At 51.0% G+C, this 13,102-nt stretch overlaps 1 protein-coding gene across 2 annotated transcripts in view; it reads left to right on the top strand.

The window, feature by feature from the left end:
- Window positions 1-13,102, top strand: part of SEMA5B (semaphorin 5B) — a 108,018-nt gene that overhangs the window by 60,120 nt on the left and 34,796 nt on the right. Inside the window, exon 2 of one of the 2 annotated variants that reach the window (XM_058661294.1) lies at window positions 7,307-7,514. In XM_058661294.1, the coding sequence (XP_058517277.1) occupies window positions 7,361-7,514 (154 nt within the window). In that variant the 5' untranslated portion in view covers window positions 7,307-7,360. Of the gene's footprint in view, window positions 1-7,305; window positions 7,515-13,102 lie in introns of those variants that run through there. The other variant, XM_058661295.1, reaches the window with a different exon arrangement.

Genomic DNA, 13,102 nt, shown 5'->3' with positions numbered 1-13,102 from the left:
GAATGCTATGACCACAGGTGTGCAGACACTTCCTCAGGATCCTGTGTCCAGTTCGTTTGTGCATGAACCCGGAGGTGGAAGGACTGGATCCCATGATAATGTGGTGTTAATTTCTTTAGGGAGCGCCATTTGCCTTTCCATCAGCCCATTGTGGAGGGAACCCTCCAGCAGCATTAAGTAAGTGTGCACGGATTATTGTGCCACCATCACCATCACCTGCCCTATGAGCTTAAGCATGTAAAGGAGGCCTATGCATTAGAATGAACAGCAATGGGCGCTCCTCACTGAGGCCTGTTAAACAGAGATGCCTGTGCTAGAAAGCCGGAGAAATCTGCAGGTCCTACACGGGATCTGTGGTCTGCTGTCAAGCCACGGGCTTGCTTTGCAGTGTGTTTTTTCTTTTAGACTGCAGCCGAATATCTGATCACATAATATTTTCCCAGACTGAGGCTGCCCCGTGGGGAGGAGGAGAAGGACGCAGCTCTAACGAGTAGATAAGCTTGATTTGTGTTTAGCAACATCCTTAGCATTTAATTCCTGTAATTAAAATCGGGCAAGCCTCCTTGGTCTGCATTTTTCCTTGCAAAAAACAATCAAATATTTCAGAGTGTTTGGAGGACAGGAATTAGGACACCTCATTATCATGTCACCTTAGTGCACCATGGCCACCGCTCTCCCTTGACCAGTGTGTGCAAGGAGCCAGCCACGTCGGCTCTTCCTCTGTTTTCACTGAAGCCATGTGTCAGGAGCCAGGGCTGTCTGTCTCCCTTTATCATTTTCTCTGCTTGCCTGTCTTCTCCACAAGTCATCCTTCTGAAGTTCTCAGTGGTTGTCCCAGGTGATGTGAGCCTGCCCTTCATTGTGTTCAGTCCTGCCCTTGTGCTGACCTTCTGTGTTCATCGGAGTAAGTCCCTGCTCTGTGATCACAGTGCACAGTGAACTGTGCATCGTGCCTATGAGCCGTTACCGCCCATGGAGGAAGCCCTGGAGAGGCCTGGCCTTCCCTCTTCGTGCCCAGGCAAGGGGCATGCTCTGCGGCCAGCTACTGCCAGCCTGGTCGTGGCTGTTCTTCGTCTGCACGTCCCCTGCCTGATCTCACACTCGGGAGTCTTGGTCTGCACGCAGTTGAGCCAGATGACCTATGGGAGCCCTTCCTGTTTAACTCCCCGTGATCACGCTTCTCTGCTCTTCTTGCACTGCTTTAATTGCAGTTGGAGAGATGTTGGGTGGGGCTACAGGAAGTTGCCGAGCACAGCTGGGACTTGGCAGGACTTGGTGGGTTTCTAGGAATCCAGGGAGGAGAAGCAGAGCCTGGGGGCCCCTACGGGGGCCCAGTCCAACTCAGAGGCAAGGAGTGAACTTGCCCTTGGGCTGGAGAGGCATCTGAACAGCCTTACCGCAGGCCTCTGGGCTGCGGGGTGCTGTGAATCTTTGTTTTTTGCCCCTCCCTTGTCAGATCCCAAACTTTCTTGGAGGGGTGGGGAGGTGGACAGTCTTGCAGTCTAAATGGGAAGAAAAGAGGAAAATCCGTATCCAATCTGCTCTATTCAGAGCAAAGGGAAAGGATCTGCATCTCAATCTTATTTTTGTGCTGAGTTTGGCTGAGCTGGCCCCCCCAAGTAGTGAGAGGTGGGTGGGTGGCTGGGAAGCTGTCTCCATCGACTACCCCCTGAGAAGCCCTAGGCTGGGTCCTGGCCTGTGCAGGATTGGGGTAGGGGGCAGTTAGTGCACCCCCCATACCATCCCCTCCCTGCCAAACCACAGACAAAATGCATTCTTTCCTCCGCTTGCTTTCCTTGTCTATTTCCTCTTCTTTTTCTCTCTTTCTCCCCCTTTCCCAGGCAGGCAGCCAGAGGGAGGCTTGGAAAGAAGGCAAGGGGCCGAGGGCGGAGGTCCAGCCAGAGCCCCTTTTCTGAGGGTCCTCAGGGGGTTGAGCTTGAAATAGAGACTGGAGGAAGTCTCTCTTGCACTCCCACCCACCCAACCCAATGACCTATGGAGGCCCTGGGCCCTGGCTGGTGGGTGCGGTCCCAGCCTGGGGAGGCGGCCAGGCAGCTGTCAGCATAGCTCCGAGCTCCGGACTCTGCCCTGTCCATCTGGAACCACTGGAATTTGTTCTCAGAGCTACTCAGGACCTGGAAACTTGGCTTCATACAGCCCAAATTCACAGGAGGATGCTTTGCAGCAGGAAGTCAGCTGAATAATTGATAACCAGAAATCACTCTCCTTGTGCAGCGCGCCAGCACTGGAATCCAAAAAAAAAAAGAGTGCTAGGGCTGCTTGGAGTGCATGTGGAGCCAGGGTGATGACAACCAAAGGCTCTAACAGGACCTGGGCCCATGTGTCCTACAGGGAAGTGGCCAGACCTGGGCAGAGGGTCTTGGGTTCCAGTCCCAGCTTCACTGAGAACTGATGCTGGGGGCTTGGTTGCTCAGTTTCCTCCCATGTTTTGTAGGCCAGGAGCCTTAGCACCATGTCTGGTGTGCTCACTATTTGTAATCAGGCCTTCATTTTCTTAGGTTTGAGGACACCTCCCTTCCCGTCTCCTAGTGAAAAACAAGAGTTCACCCCCTGCACCTCCACCACCACCATCACCACCCTGGCCGGCTCTGGAAGGGTCCTTCGGCTGCTGTGACCTCTGCTGGGAGCCAGGCTTGAATTAGGAACACTTTGATCATATACATTCTGCTGGTACCTCCTGGCTACTCTCCTCTGGATGGATGCTCTGCTGGCCCTCCCTGCCACTGCTGCCATGCCAAGGAGGCTGGTTTGGGCAGGCACTGGGCTCTCTGGCCAGCAGGCAAGGGCACAGCGGTGCCAGGGGACCCTGGATGGGTGACTTACATGCACACTCTGCAGCCATCGCCGGTTCCAACTGTGGGCCGCTCAGCAACTGTCTGGTCTGGCCCTTGGCTCTGTGCTGCTTCCCTCTCCCATGTAGCTGGTCTCGCTGCTCCCATCTGTGCTGGCAAGATGAGCCATGGAGAAACACCTGTAGCAGGCAAGCATCCTCCACAGGCACCTGTGTGACTGCGTGCTTCCTGACCTGCAGGCACATACACCCCCTCGCCTGCAAGCACTGCCCGAGGGAGCCTGTGCCCCACATGAAACTGGGGCAGCAAGCAAACATAGCCAATGACGCTCTGACTGCAGAATGGGGCAGACGCTTCTCTTGTCCCTAAGAGTTTCCCATCATGCCCCTTGTCTGCTCCCAGGGCTCCCTATGCCCCATGCCATTGACCAGTGGCTTGGGACAGGGCAGCAAAGTGCAGGCTGTATCCCCTTCCCCAACCATGCTCCAGGTCACTGTCTCCCATTTGGGGACACAACTTGTCTTCCCCATTAGAAACTCAGTGAAGACAGGGACCATGCTTTTGTCATGCGAATACCCTCTCTACTTCTGCTTCTGAACAGGACCTGACATGTAGTGGGTGTTGAATAAGTACTCAGTGTAGCATTTTATAATGACTGAATGGATGAACATGGTACTGGCTGCTCAGGTAAGTAGCTGACGGTTTTAGGTATACTTTAACAAGTTGCTTTAAACACTGGTTTTATTTCTTTGAATGGCAGGACAGAAAGAGAGACACAGAGAGATCTTCCATCCGCTGGTTCATTCCCTAGGTGGCCACAGTGGCTAATTCTGAGCCAGGCCATAGCCAGCAGCCAAGAACTCCATCCCGGTCTCCCACGTGGATGGCAGCAGCCCAAGCACTTGGGCCATCTTCCACTGCTTTCCCAGGCATATGAGCCAGGAGCTGGATCAGAAGAGAGGCAGCCAGGACTTCAGCCCACATGCTAATATGGGATGCTGGTGTTGCATGCAGTGGCTTCATCCATTGCACCACAGTGGTGGCCCCAGGCTGTATATATGCTAAAAAACTTATGAGAATGGGCTTGATAAAGGGTCTGCTCTGTGCCAGATTGAGTGCTGCGTGCTCCAAAATGTTGTCTTCAGGCAGCTTTGCATCCAAGTGTGACAACCTTGCACGTGCAGTGCCAACTCAGGGAAATCGGCTGACCACCTGCTGCGCTCTGCCAGTGGCTACACTCTGTGATTATTTTAACATCAGGTCAGACAGGCATATCAGAAATAGAAATTCCTGGGAATCGTAGGAGTATTAGGTCTGAGTATGAGAAATTGAAGTGTGTGGGCTGGATGTGATGTTTGGTTAATAATGGAGGCCCATAAAGTAAGGACTTAAACTAGGAATACCTTATTCTCTAATCATAAGACTCAGCATTTTGAAAATGTGTATTTATCTATTTGATTTGAAAGGCAGAATTACAGAGAAAGGGAGATACAGAGATCTTCCATCTGCTATTTCATTCATATGACTGCAACAGCTAGGCTGGGCCAGGATCCCTGAACTTTATCTGAGTCTCCCACATGAGTGCGGGGGCCCACACATTTGCACTGTTCTCCACTGTTCTCCACTGCCTTCCCCAGTATATTAGCAGAGAGCTGTGCCCTCCACCGGGTCAGGTCCCTGGAGGCTTGCAGCAACCTGGCAGTAAGCATTATCCCAACTCACCCACATGTGAGGAAGCAGAGGCAGGAAGGATAGCATCCTGCTGGAATTTTCTAGGCCTGAATTGAAGGAGTGGTACAGAGAGGGGAAGAGGAAAGAAGGTTGGCGGTGAAGGTCTTCAAGCAGGAAGACACCCAGGGCCCTCCAGTCCTCAGCTGTCAGCCTGGAGAGGCTTCTCAGAGTCACCTCTGGATATTTTCACCTGCCCCCCCAACCAGGTCTATGCCCCCAGGCAAGTAATCCCCTGACTTAATGCAATCTGACCTTTCATGGAAGAGAAAAGCTTCTCCCCTTTCAATGGCTGCATAGTATTCCTTTAGGCAGACACATGTTTCTGGCTGTTTGGCCATTTTCTGTCCTATCATTTCAAAGAATGCCACTAGGAGGTATCTCATCTCCAAGTCCCTTTGCCTATGTGCTGTTGCCTTCGTCAGCTACCACTACCTCTTAGCTCTGTGCCAACGAAACCCATTTTGGTTTCTCCATTTCAGATCTGTCACAGATGGATACTTACGTGAATTACTATCGCAAGGAATTAGAAAAATAAGAGCATGCAAAAATATAAGCTCAAATATTTTGTTATTCAATTCAGTACACGTAAAATCATTGTCAAATCACAATAAAGGTTTTTACACACCAAATCCCAAGTTTCTGCATTTATCTTACCAGAGTCGATATAGGATGTGAATTCATGCCAGTTTCTGGACCACACTTTGAGAAGCCTGGGTCTTCATTCCTAGGACTGGGTTGCTGGGTTGGAGGGTCAGTATGTATGTAGGTGGTTCTCACAGTGGTTGTGCCAAGTTGCACAATGTCTCTTTCTCCACAACCATGTAAAGTGTGACTTGGAGCTCTGCTGCACTGATGTGTGACAACTTGTGTATTTGCCCATTTGGGATTTCTACACTGAAACAGCCCAAGTTTGTTTAGGTCACAGTCTTGGGATTTAAGGGTAAGGTGCTGGTATTCGGCTCTGGTGAGGGTCCACTTGGCTGTGCCATATCATGGTGGGGGTACATGATGCCAGGATCTTGTCTAGAGACAGAAAGCTGGAGTGGCAGGCCCACTCCAAAGGCACTCCCAAAGGTACTCCAGGGCCCTAGGGCCTTGCCATCAAGCATCACCTTGTATTATAGAGATTTATTATATTTGAAGGACAGAGGTACAGAAAATGAGGGAGGGAGGAAGAAAAGGAGAGAGGGAGGAAAAGAGAGAGAATCTTCCATTTGCTGGTTCATTTCCCACATAGCCACAAAGGCTGGGGTTGGTCCAGGATGAAGCCAGGAGCCTGGAATGCTATCTGGATCTCCCACATGGGTCAGGGATCCAAGCACTTGTCCCATCTTCTGCTGCTTTCCCAGGCCATTAGCAGGGAGTGGGAACAGCTGGGATTCCAGCAGTTGCTAATATGGGATGCTGGGGTTGCAGACAGCAGCACAATGGCAGCCCCGGCCCTGAATCCATGCCTTAAAAGTTCCATTACCTGTTGAATCATCACAAGTGGGGACTAGGCCTCTACCTCATGAATCGTGGGGGACAAACTGCAGTCAATCCAAAAAAGAGGTGTCCGCTCTGCATGTGGTGGGGAGCAGCTGTCTTTCCTGTTCCAGACTCTATTTTCATTTCTGTTCTTTGTGCATTTTTTTTCTTGTGAATTGTTCATCTTTTTCTTCTTGATCCTCAGAAGTTCTTTTGGCATTAGGAATATAATACATAAATAACCATCTTAGTCATAGTCCTGTGTCTGTAATATGAATTGGAAAAAGCCATGGATGATATGTCATTTGTGTTTTGATTCTGCCTGATGATTTTCGGAAGGAAGAAGGCCATCCACAGGATTGTGATTTTTCACATGGTTAAAATGTCCATCTTTTTCTTCGCTGACTCCTAGATTTTGAGTTGTGCTTTTCCTCTGCAAGGTGTGAAGTATTCTTCCAAATTTTCTTCTAGCATTTTAGTGGTTTCATCCATAGTGTTCAGATCTTCTGTCTACTTGGAATTTTTCTTAGTACAAAGTGTGAGATGTGGATCTCAATCTATCTTTTTACAAATAGCTTCCCCCTTATCCTGCTCCATGTATTTAAATCACTAAGACAACCACCTTTATCATTAAGACTAACTTTGAGCCATTTGGGATCATAATGGAAAGGTTTTATAATGTGACAGAGTTGTGCAGAATACCATTATGAAGGAAATTAGCTCTCAAGTCATGATCTAAAATTTTGCATTGCTGGGAAAACTGAGTGAAATAAATACAATCTAAATTTATCTTTAAATCCTGTGGAGGGCAGTGGGTGGTAGGTATTTGGCACTGTAACTCAAGTTGCTGCTTGGGATATTTGCGCACGTGCGAGACAGAGAGAGAGAGAGAGAGAGAGAGAGAGAGAGAGAGAGAGAGAGAGAGAGAGAGAGAGAGAAAGAGAAATCTTCCATCTGCTAGCTCATTCCCCAGATGGCTGCAATGGTCAGAGCTGAGCCAGGCTGAGGCTAGGGCCTGAGCTCCATCATGGTCTCCCATGTGGTAGCAGGAGCCCAAGCATCTTCTGCTGCTTTATCAGGCACATTAGCAGGAAATCAGATTGGAAGTGGAGTAGCTAGGACTTGAGCCAGTGTTCATATACGATGGTGGCGTTGAAAACATGTTAACCTGCTTTCCCATAACACCTGACCCCCAAATAAATCAATTTGCTAAAATCTGAATGTATTATATATATGGGACTACCAGCCTCCACATGGGAGGACACGTTTGGTGAGACTGAATGTTTGCATTGCAGGTCTTCCCCCAAGCTTGCCTCTGGGAGCTAGGACAGTCGGCCGACAGGCCCACCATGGTGATTCCGGGACCCGTGGCTGTGTCGCTGTTGCTGCCCAGCCTCACTCTGCTGGCATCCCATCCATCCAGCTCCCAGGATGTCTCCGATGAGCACAGCGGTGAGCAGCAACTGTGTACCCTGAGGGAGCACCCCATTGTGGCCTTTGAAGGTGAGCACCTCCTGCCTGTCCCTTATGCAGCCACCAAGACATGCCATCCATTCTTCCTCAACAGGATGTGTGTGGCAGGCTGGCAAGCATTGTTGGACGTCCGTGTTCTGCAGGGTCCTAAGATCCACCCTCTCTGTGGTTGAATGTTCCACAAGAGAGGATTGCAGTGGGTTGTAAGGTCTCATTGGCGTGTCCAGATTGCTATTCAGTCTCCCTCTGTGTTTACCTGGGGGGGAGGGGGAAGGGTAGAGGACTCTCTCTCTCTTTCTCTCTCTCTCTCTCTCTCTCTCTCTCTCTCTCTCGGGTTCCTTTACTGCAAAGGGAAGTCACATGTGGACATGCTAGGTGTAGGGGTAGCTGTGAACTGGTTTATGGTCTCGACTGTAGCCTTCATGGAGGTAGCAGAAACTTCTTGATATCTTCTTGGCTTCTCTTGGTAGGGCATGGTGAGCCACCTGGGATCTCTGGAAAGTTTCCTGAGCTCAAAGCCAGCAAGGATGCCTAGCTGGAGGAGTCTGGGAACCCCAGCCAAAGGGGCCCTGGTCACTAATCAAGGAGGGCAACCTGAGAGTGTCCCAGTAAAGCGTTTCCCAAACTGGGATTATGAATCCTTGTCTGTGTTTCAGGGGCCACCCCCGTCTCTCACCCGTGTGAGCTTCTGAAGTCAGCATGTGCATTGGGCGATAAGCTAAGAAACAGTGCACACACCCCGGCACTCCAGATGTGGAAGGTTGGGGAGCCTCTGGCTGTGATCTGACCACATACACACTCCAGGAGCCACTGGCTACGTAACAGCTCTCATGGACCGTGCAGGTGTGGCCTCCAGTTCCCAGGTTCTGAAGTCGATCGGCGCTGGTGCTACTGGTTGTGGTGGGAAAGCAGGGCCTAAGGATTGTCACCTCCCTGTTTCAACAAGTAGACTGAGGCACAGAAGGTGGCAAGAGTGGCCAGTGCCTAACTCCACGTCTCTGCTGACTCCCCACGTGCCACACTTTCTGTCTCCTTCCAGCTGAGCAGTCAGCCGCTGTGGCCCCTATTTCCCTAGGCAGGAGGCTCTAGCCCAGAGAATGCAGGGCCAGAGTGTGGAACCAGATGCAAACCAAAGTGGGAGAATCCATCAGTGAGCCCAAACCTGTGTGGGGTTTGTAGAGGCAGAGGGAGTGGCATGGGTACCAAGTGGCAAGGGGGCTAGGCTTGCTGGAAGCATGGATTCCTAGCTGTGGACAAGCCCCGTGGGGAAATGAGGTTTCCTGCTATGTTCCAGCGCTGTCTTGTGTGATCCAAGGCTTTGAAGGCTTAAGTGGATTAAAGGAAATTAGTGATGTCCTAAGCCTGCAAAACGTGTGCGTACCCTTAGACACCTGATGGCTGCTGAGAGAGGGCTGAGAGGTGGCAGTGACTGTCGCTGGAGGGGAAGACAGAGGACAGGAAGGGAACTGGGCTGTGTCGGGCAGTGGGGGTGTGGGGGTGGAGGGCTGCTAATGACCTGATTGATTCTGAAGCAGGGATCCTGGGAGTCTGGCAGGGGGGAATTTTTGATCGCTTTCCCTACAGGCTGGTCTACATTGGACAAATGGGGTGAGGTGGGAACTGGCTGATGAGGTGGAAGGTGCATCCCCAAGTGCCTGGGTGCCTGGAGTGATGATTGATTCTTCAGATATGGACCTGAGTCAACCTGACCTCCCAGCTCCCACCAACCCTCCTCTGGTCTGGTAGCTTTGAGTTGTTACTATCTGGGCACTAAATTTTAACTGAGCCCTGCTTGGTGCTTGAACATTATGGGCCCCTGGAGGTGAGCAAAGGTTTCCTGATAATCCTCTATTTTGTTCTGTTTGTACATTCAAGGTCTTGTACATTCATAATCCTCTATTTTGTTCTGTATGTACATTCAGCCTTGGCCTCCCCGCCTCCCTGCTGGCACCCATGCTCCTGGGCCAGGGCTGGCTGTGGTCTCCCTTGCATCCCTGGAAGGTCCAGGTATGCAGTTAGGGACTCCCCCAAGCTGTGTGGCCCCTGTGCAATGGGTGGTGCCCTATTTCCCAGGAGCTGTTGCCCTAAGGCCAGTTAGCTTGAACTTCCAAGACCCCTGTGGGCTGTGACCCCTGGCTTGTGATTGGTCTGCAGCTGTGAGCTCTGTCCCCTACCGAGTGGCTGATGGACGAGTAACCCCTCAATGCCCTCCAGGAGCTGTAAGCTGCAGCATCATCCAGTCGTGTCTCTTGCAGTTATCTGTGCTTCTTGCCAGCCTATGGGCTGTTCCATCAGCCACCAAGTGGCCTTCCTAGGTGGCAGGGAGAAGCTGGCCTGGAGTTAACACCAGTGGTGGTTAATCTACAAAGTGGGTAATTGAACTGACTGTAATTAAAATCATGGGCGCTGTCGTGGAGAATGTCATTTTTCTCTTCAAGTTGCTGTCCCAAGCCTGCGCTGCACACGGAGCTCAGGACGTGCTCGGCGTTTCAAAGACAGCCTTCCCTCTGGTTCCCTGTGCCTGTTGATGAAGTGGAGGCTGGCTCCCTTCCTGAGGCTCCCCGGATCACAGCGCTGCACCCAACTGCAGCCCGCATGTCTCGTCCCCTCCTACTTGCCACTGCCAGTTCCTCTGAGGCTGGGGCAGAGGAACTGAACCTGGAAGGGTCCCCACACCTTCGATGCCTCCCCACTGGCCTTCTCTGCTCTTACAGTCTGCTCCCCAAGAAAGGGTGTGAATGAAACCCTGAACTGCCCTACATGGAGAATTTGCTGTAGACTGTCCATGCCCCCTCTGCCTCCTACCCTGGCTGGTCGCCTACATTTGGAGTATACCCCTGTGGGAAGGGAGGAGAGGAGAGAGTACAACCAGACAAGCATCCCTCCCACTCCCAGCCACACACACACACGCACACAGAAAGAGAGAGAAAAGACATGAGTGAAGGCAGAGTGACAGTGACATACAATGTGAATGGAATACAGAGTGACAGTGACACACCAAAAGACTGGAACACGGTGCCTAACATGCAGTGCAAGTGTAACCTGGAGTGACAGTGACATACAGTGCAAATGGAACAGAGGTGGCCGATAGAATATGGAACAAGATAAGATCAGGGTTGAGGGACTGTAAACCCAGAAGGCATCCTGGAGGAGGTGGAAGGCGACCCTTGGTTGAGCCTCCAAGGTAGGATAACATCCTGCCAGGATTTCTGAGCATGGCCTTGAGGTCAGTCAGACGCCAGGCCTACCAAGCCCAGACCCTCTGCTTTGTACCTCCATGACCCAAACACCGTGGTGGCTTACATGATGATTCCTGCCAACCCACCCACAGTCACCTGCTGAGGACAGAGGCAGACCCAAGGGGCCTGCCTCATCTTGCTGCAGAATTTCTTGCTTTTTTTTTTTTTTTAAATGGCACACATCACAGTTTTCTGAAAAACATCCAACTCGCAAAAACCTCCCGGTTCTCCAGGGAGCGATTAAGTGTTTGCCTGTCGTGCAGAAATGAAGGGCTGCTTTTACTCGGTAGTGGAGGGATAATGAGCAATGATTTATTTCCCCTGGATTGCGCGTGCACACACATGCACACACACACTCACTCTCTTCGGGGCCATGTGTGAGCCAGCCACTTAGGTGCTGTGGGCACAAAGCCCGGTACTTCCTTGCTCTCACCCTTCCTCTTTAGACGCAAGTGCCAGAAAGCTTGCCGTGCCACACGGCTCTCCCCTCCTGCTGCTGGCTGCCTTCATCCCTGAGTGGTGGGCCATGGACCAGAATGGAAGAAGCAGGTGTCTTGCGAACATGAATGAGGGAACATTGGCTGGTGTTGCTGAACCAGCTCTAGGCCATGCAGAGAGGTGCGAGCTGGCCTCTGCCCACCCAGACCCCTCTGCCCAGGGGTCGGCCATAGCTAAAGAAGAGCCTCACTTAGACAGAGGGCTTGTTGCTGACCAATACTCCCTGTGCCACCTCCACGGGACCTTGTCCAAAACCTGACTCTCCTCATTATTAAAAAGAAAAAAAAGGAGGCTGCAGATTATTCACAGTCCTTCTGACACTGTGAGATGTTGGGCTGTGCCTGGAGGTCCGGGGCCCCCAGGTGAACCATCCAGTGAAACCCAAGTGTAATGGACCTTGTAGTGTTCAGAAAAGCAGACAAACCTTGAGTCCTGACTCTTGGGAGTCCAGGAGGGCTCCTTGGAGGAGGAAAGGGTGCTGTATCATTCTTTTTTTTCTTTGTAATCTTTATTATTATCATTATTTTATAACAACCTTAAATTTACAAAGCACAAATCGCGACATATTACATGAAGTTCTTATGTACCCACATCCAAGCTTCTTTATTCGTTGACATCTTATAATAGCTTATGTGTTTGTTCCAATCAGTAGCACCTGCCTATCCCTTTGCTTTTTGTTTTTATTTATCCAGAGATGCTTTTCTGAGCTCCTTGAGGAGGGAGAACATCTGCAACTCTCAGCCTTATGGCAAAGAGCCATAGAAGACAGGGGAGTAGCTCCTCCCTCAGATCCTGCTTGGTCCAGCTTAGGCTCCAGCTGGACCCACTCACCTCTCTGAAGCTGCAGGGTGGCACTTTCTGACACTTGCTTGTGGCTGTCCCTGACCTTTGCTTGCTTGTCCCTGACCTGGCGGCAATTTTTTTTTTTTGATGATGATTTTTACATAGTTGATTAGAATGATAAGGGTCAAGGGCTGCAGAAAGGTAGCTGAGACCACCATTTCCACATTCTCTTTTTTCTTCCTGTATCTGGAGAAAGGGAGGGGATAAGGGGAGAAGCTACACCCAGCCTCCCAAATGCCTTTGCACCTGGTTCCAGCCACCCAACACCACCTCAGGGCCCCTGATGTGAGGCTCTCAGAGTCCTGCTCAATAGGTTTCAATAGTTCAACAGCTCTGAATTACTACCGATCTCACGACTCCAAGCACAATGAAATCTCTCCAGAATCCACTGGTTGATATAGTTTATGTTAGGGTCTCCATTTGCCCAGATATTCACTGCCAGCACTTGGCTGGGGGTAACTGATCAATTTGCTCTGTCCTCCATATTCTGTTGTGATACCAGGTGTCCTCTGCAGACGTCAGTGTACTGCCATGTTCTCCATGTGCACCTGGATATGCTGTCCACTGCTCCGTCTAAGCCACCGAGGTGGCCCAGCTCTGACACATGCACTCCACAACCAGACCATGGAACCTGCAGTTTTCTCCATGGTTGGGGTTCTAAGTCCAGCAATTTAGTTGGGGGAATCCCCAAAGAAACTTCATCTGAAGTGATCCCAGACCTGATTCTTGTGTGTGCATGCCAATACAGGGTCTGGCACAGTCCGTCACCCCAATCAGCTTATGTACATGCTGGTGGTTGCAATTGCTGGGTCAGTTCTGCTTCCAGCCCTGTCTTCTACACAAATCAATGGGTGTTGCAGCCCAACCCTGTCCTGCCCACCACACACTCAGCCTAGTCAGAGCAACCCTCAGTAACCCCCTCCTGGCCTGTGTCCTTCCCTGGTTTGCTTGCTTGTCAGTATGTACAACAGACGGGTCCAGTGTGATGTATCATTCTTTGAGTGATGGCTACAGAATGCGTGCACCAGGCCTTTGATG

Source organism: Ochotona princeps, chromosome 3 (genome assembly GCF_030435755.1).
Source record: "Ochotona princeps isolate mOchPri1 chromosome 3, mOchPri1.hap1, whole genome shotgun sequence".
NCBI classification, from domain to species: Eukaryota; Metazoa; Chordata; class Mammalia; order Lagomorpha; family Ochotonidae; genus Ochotona; species Ochotona princeps.
Note: the sequence above shows the minus strand (reverse complement) of the source record. Positions and strands in the feature narration are given on the sequence as shown.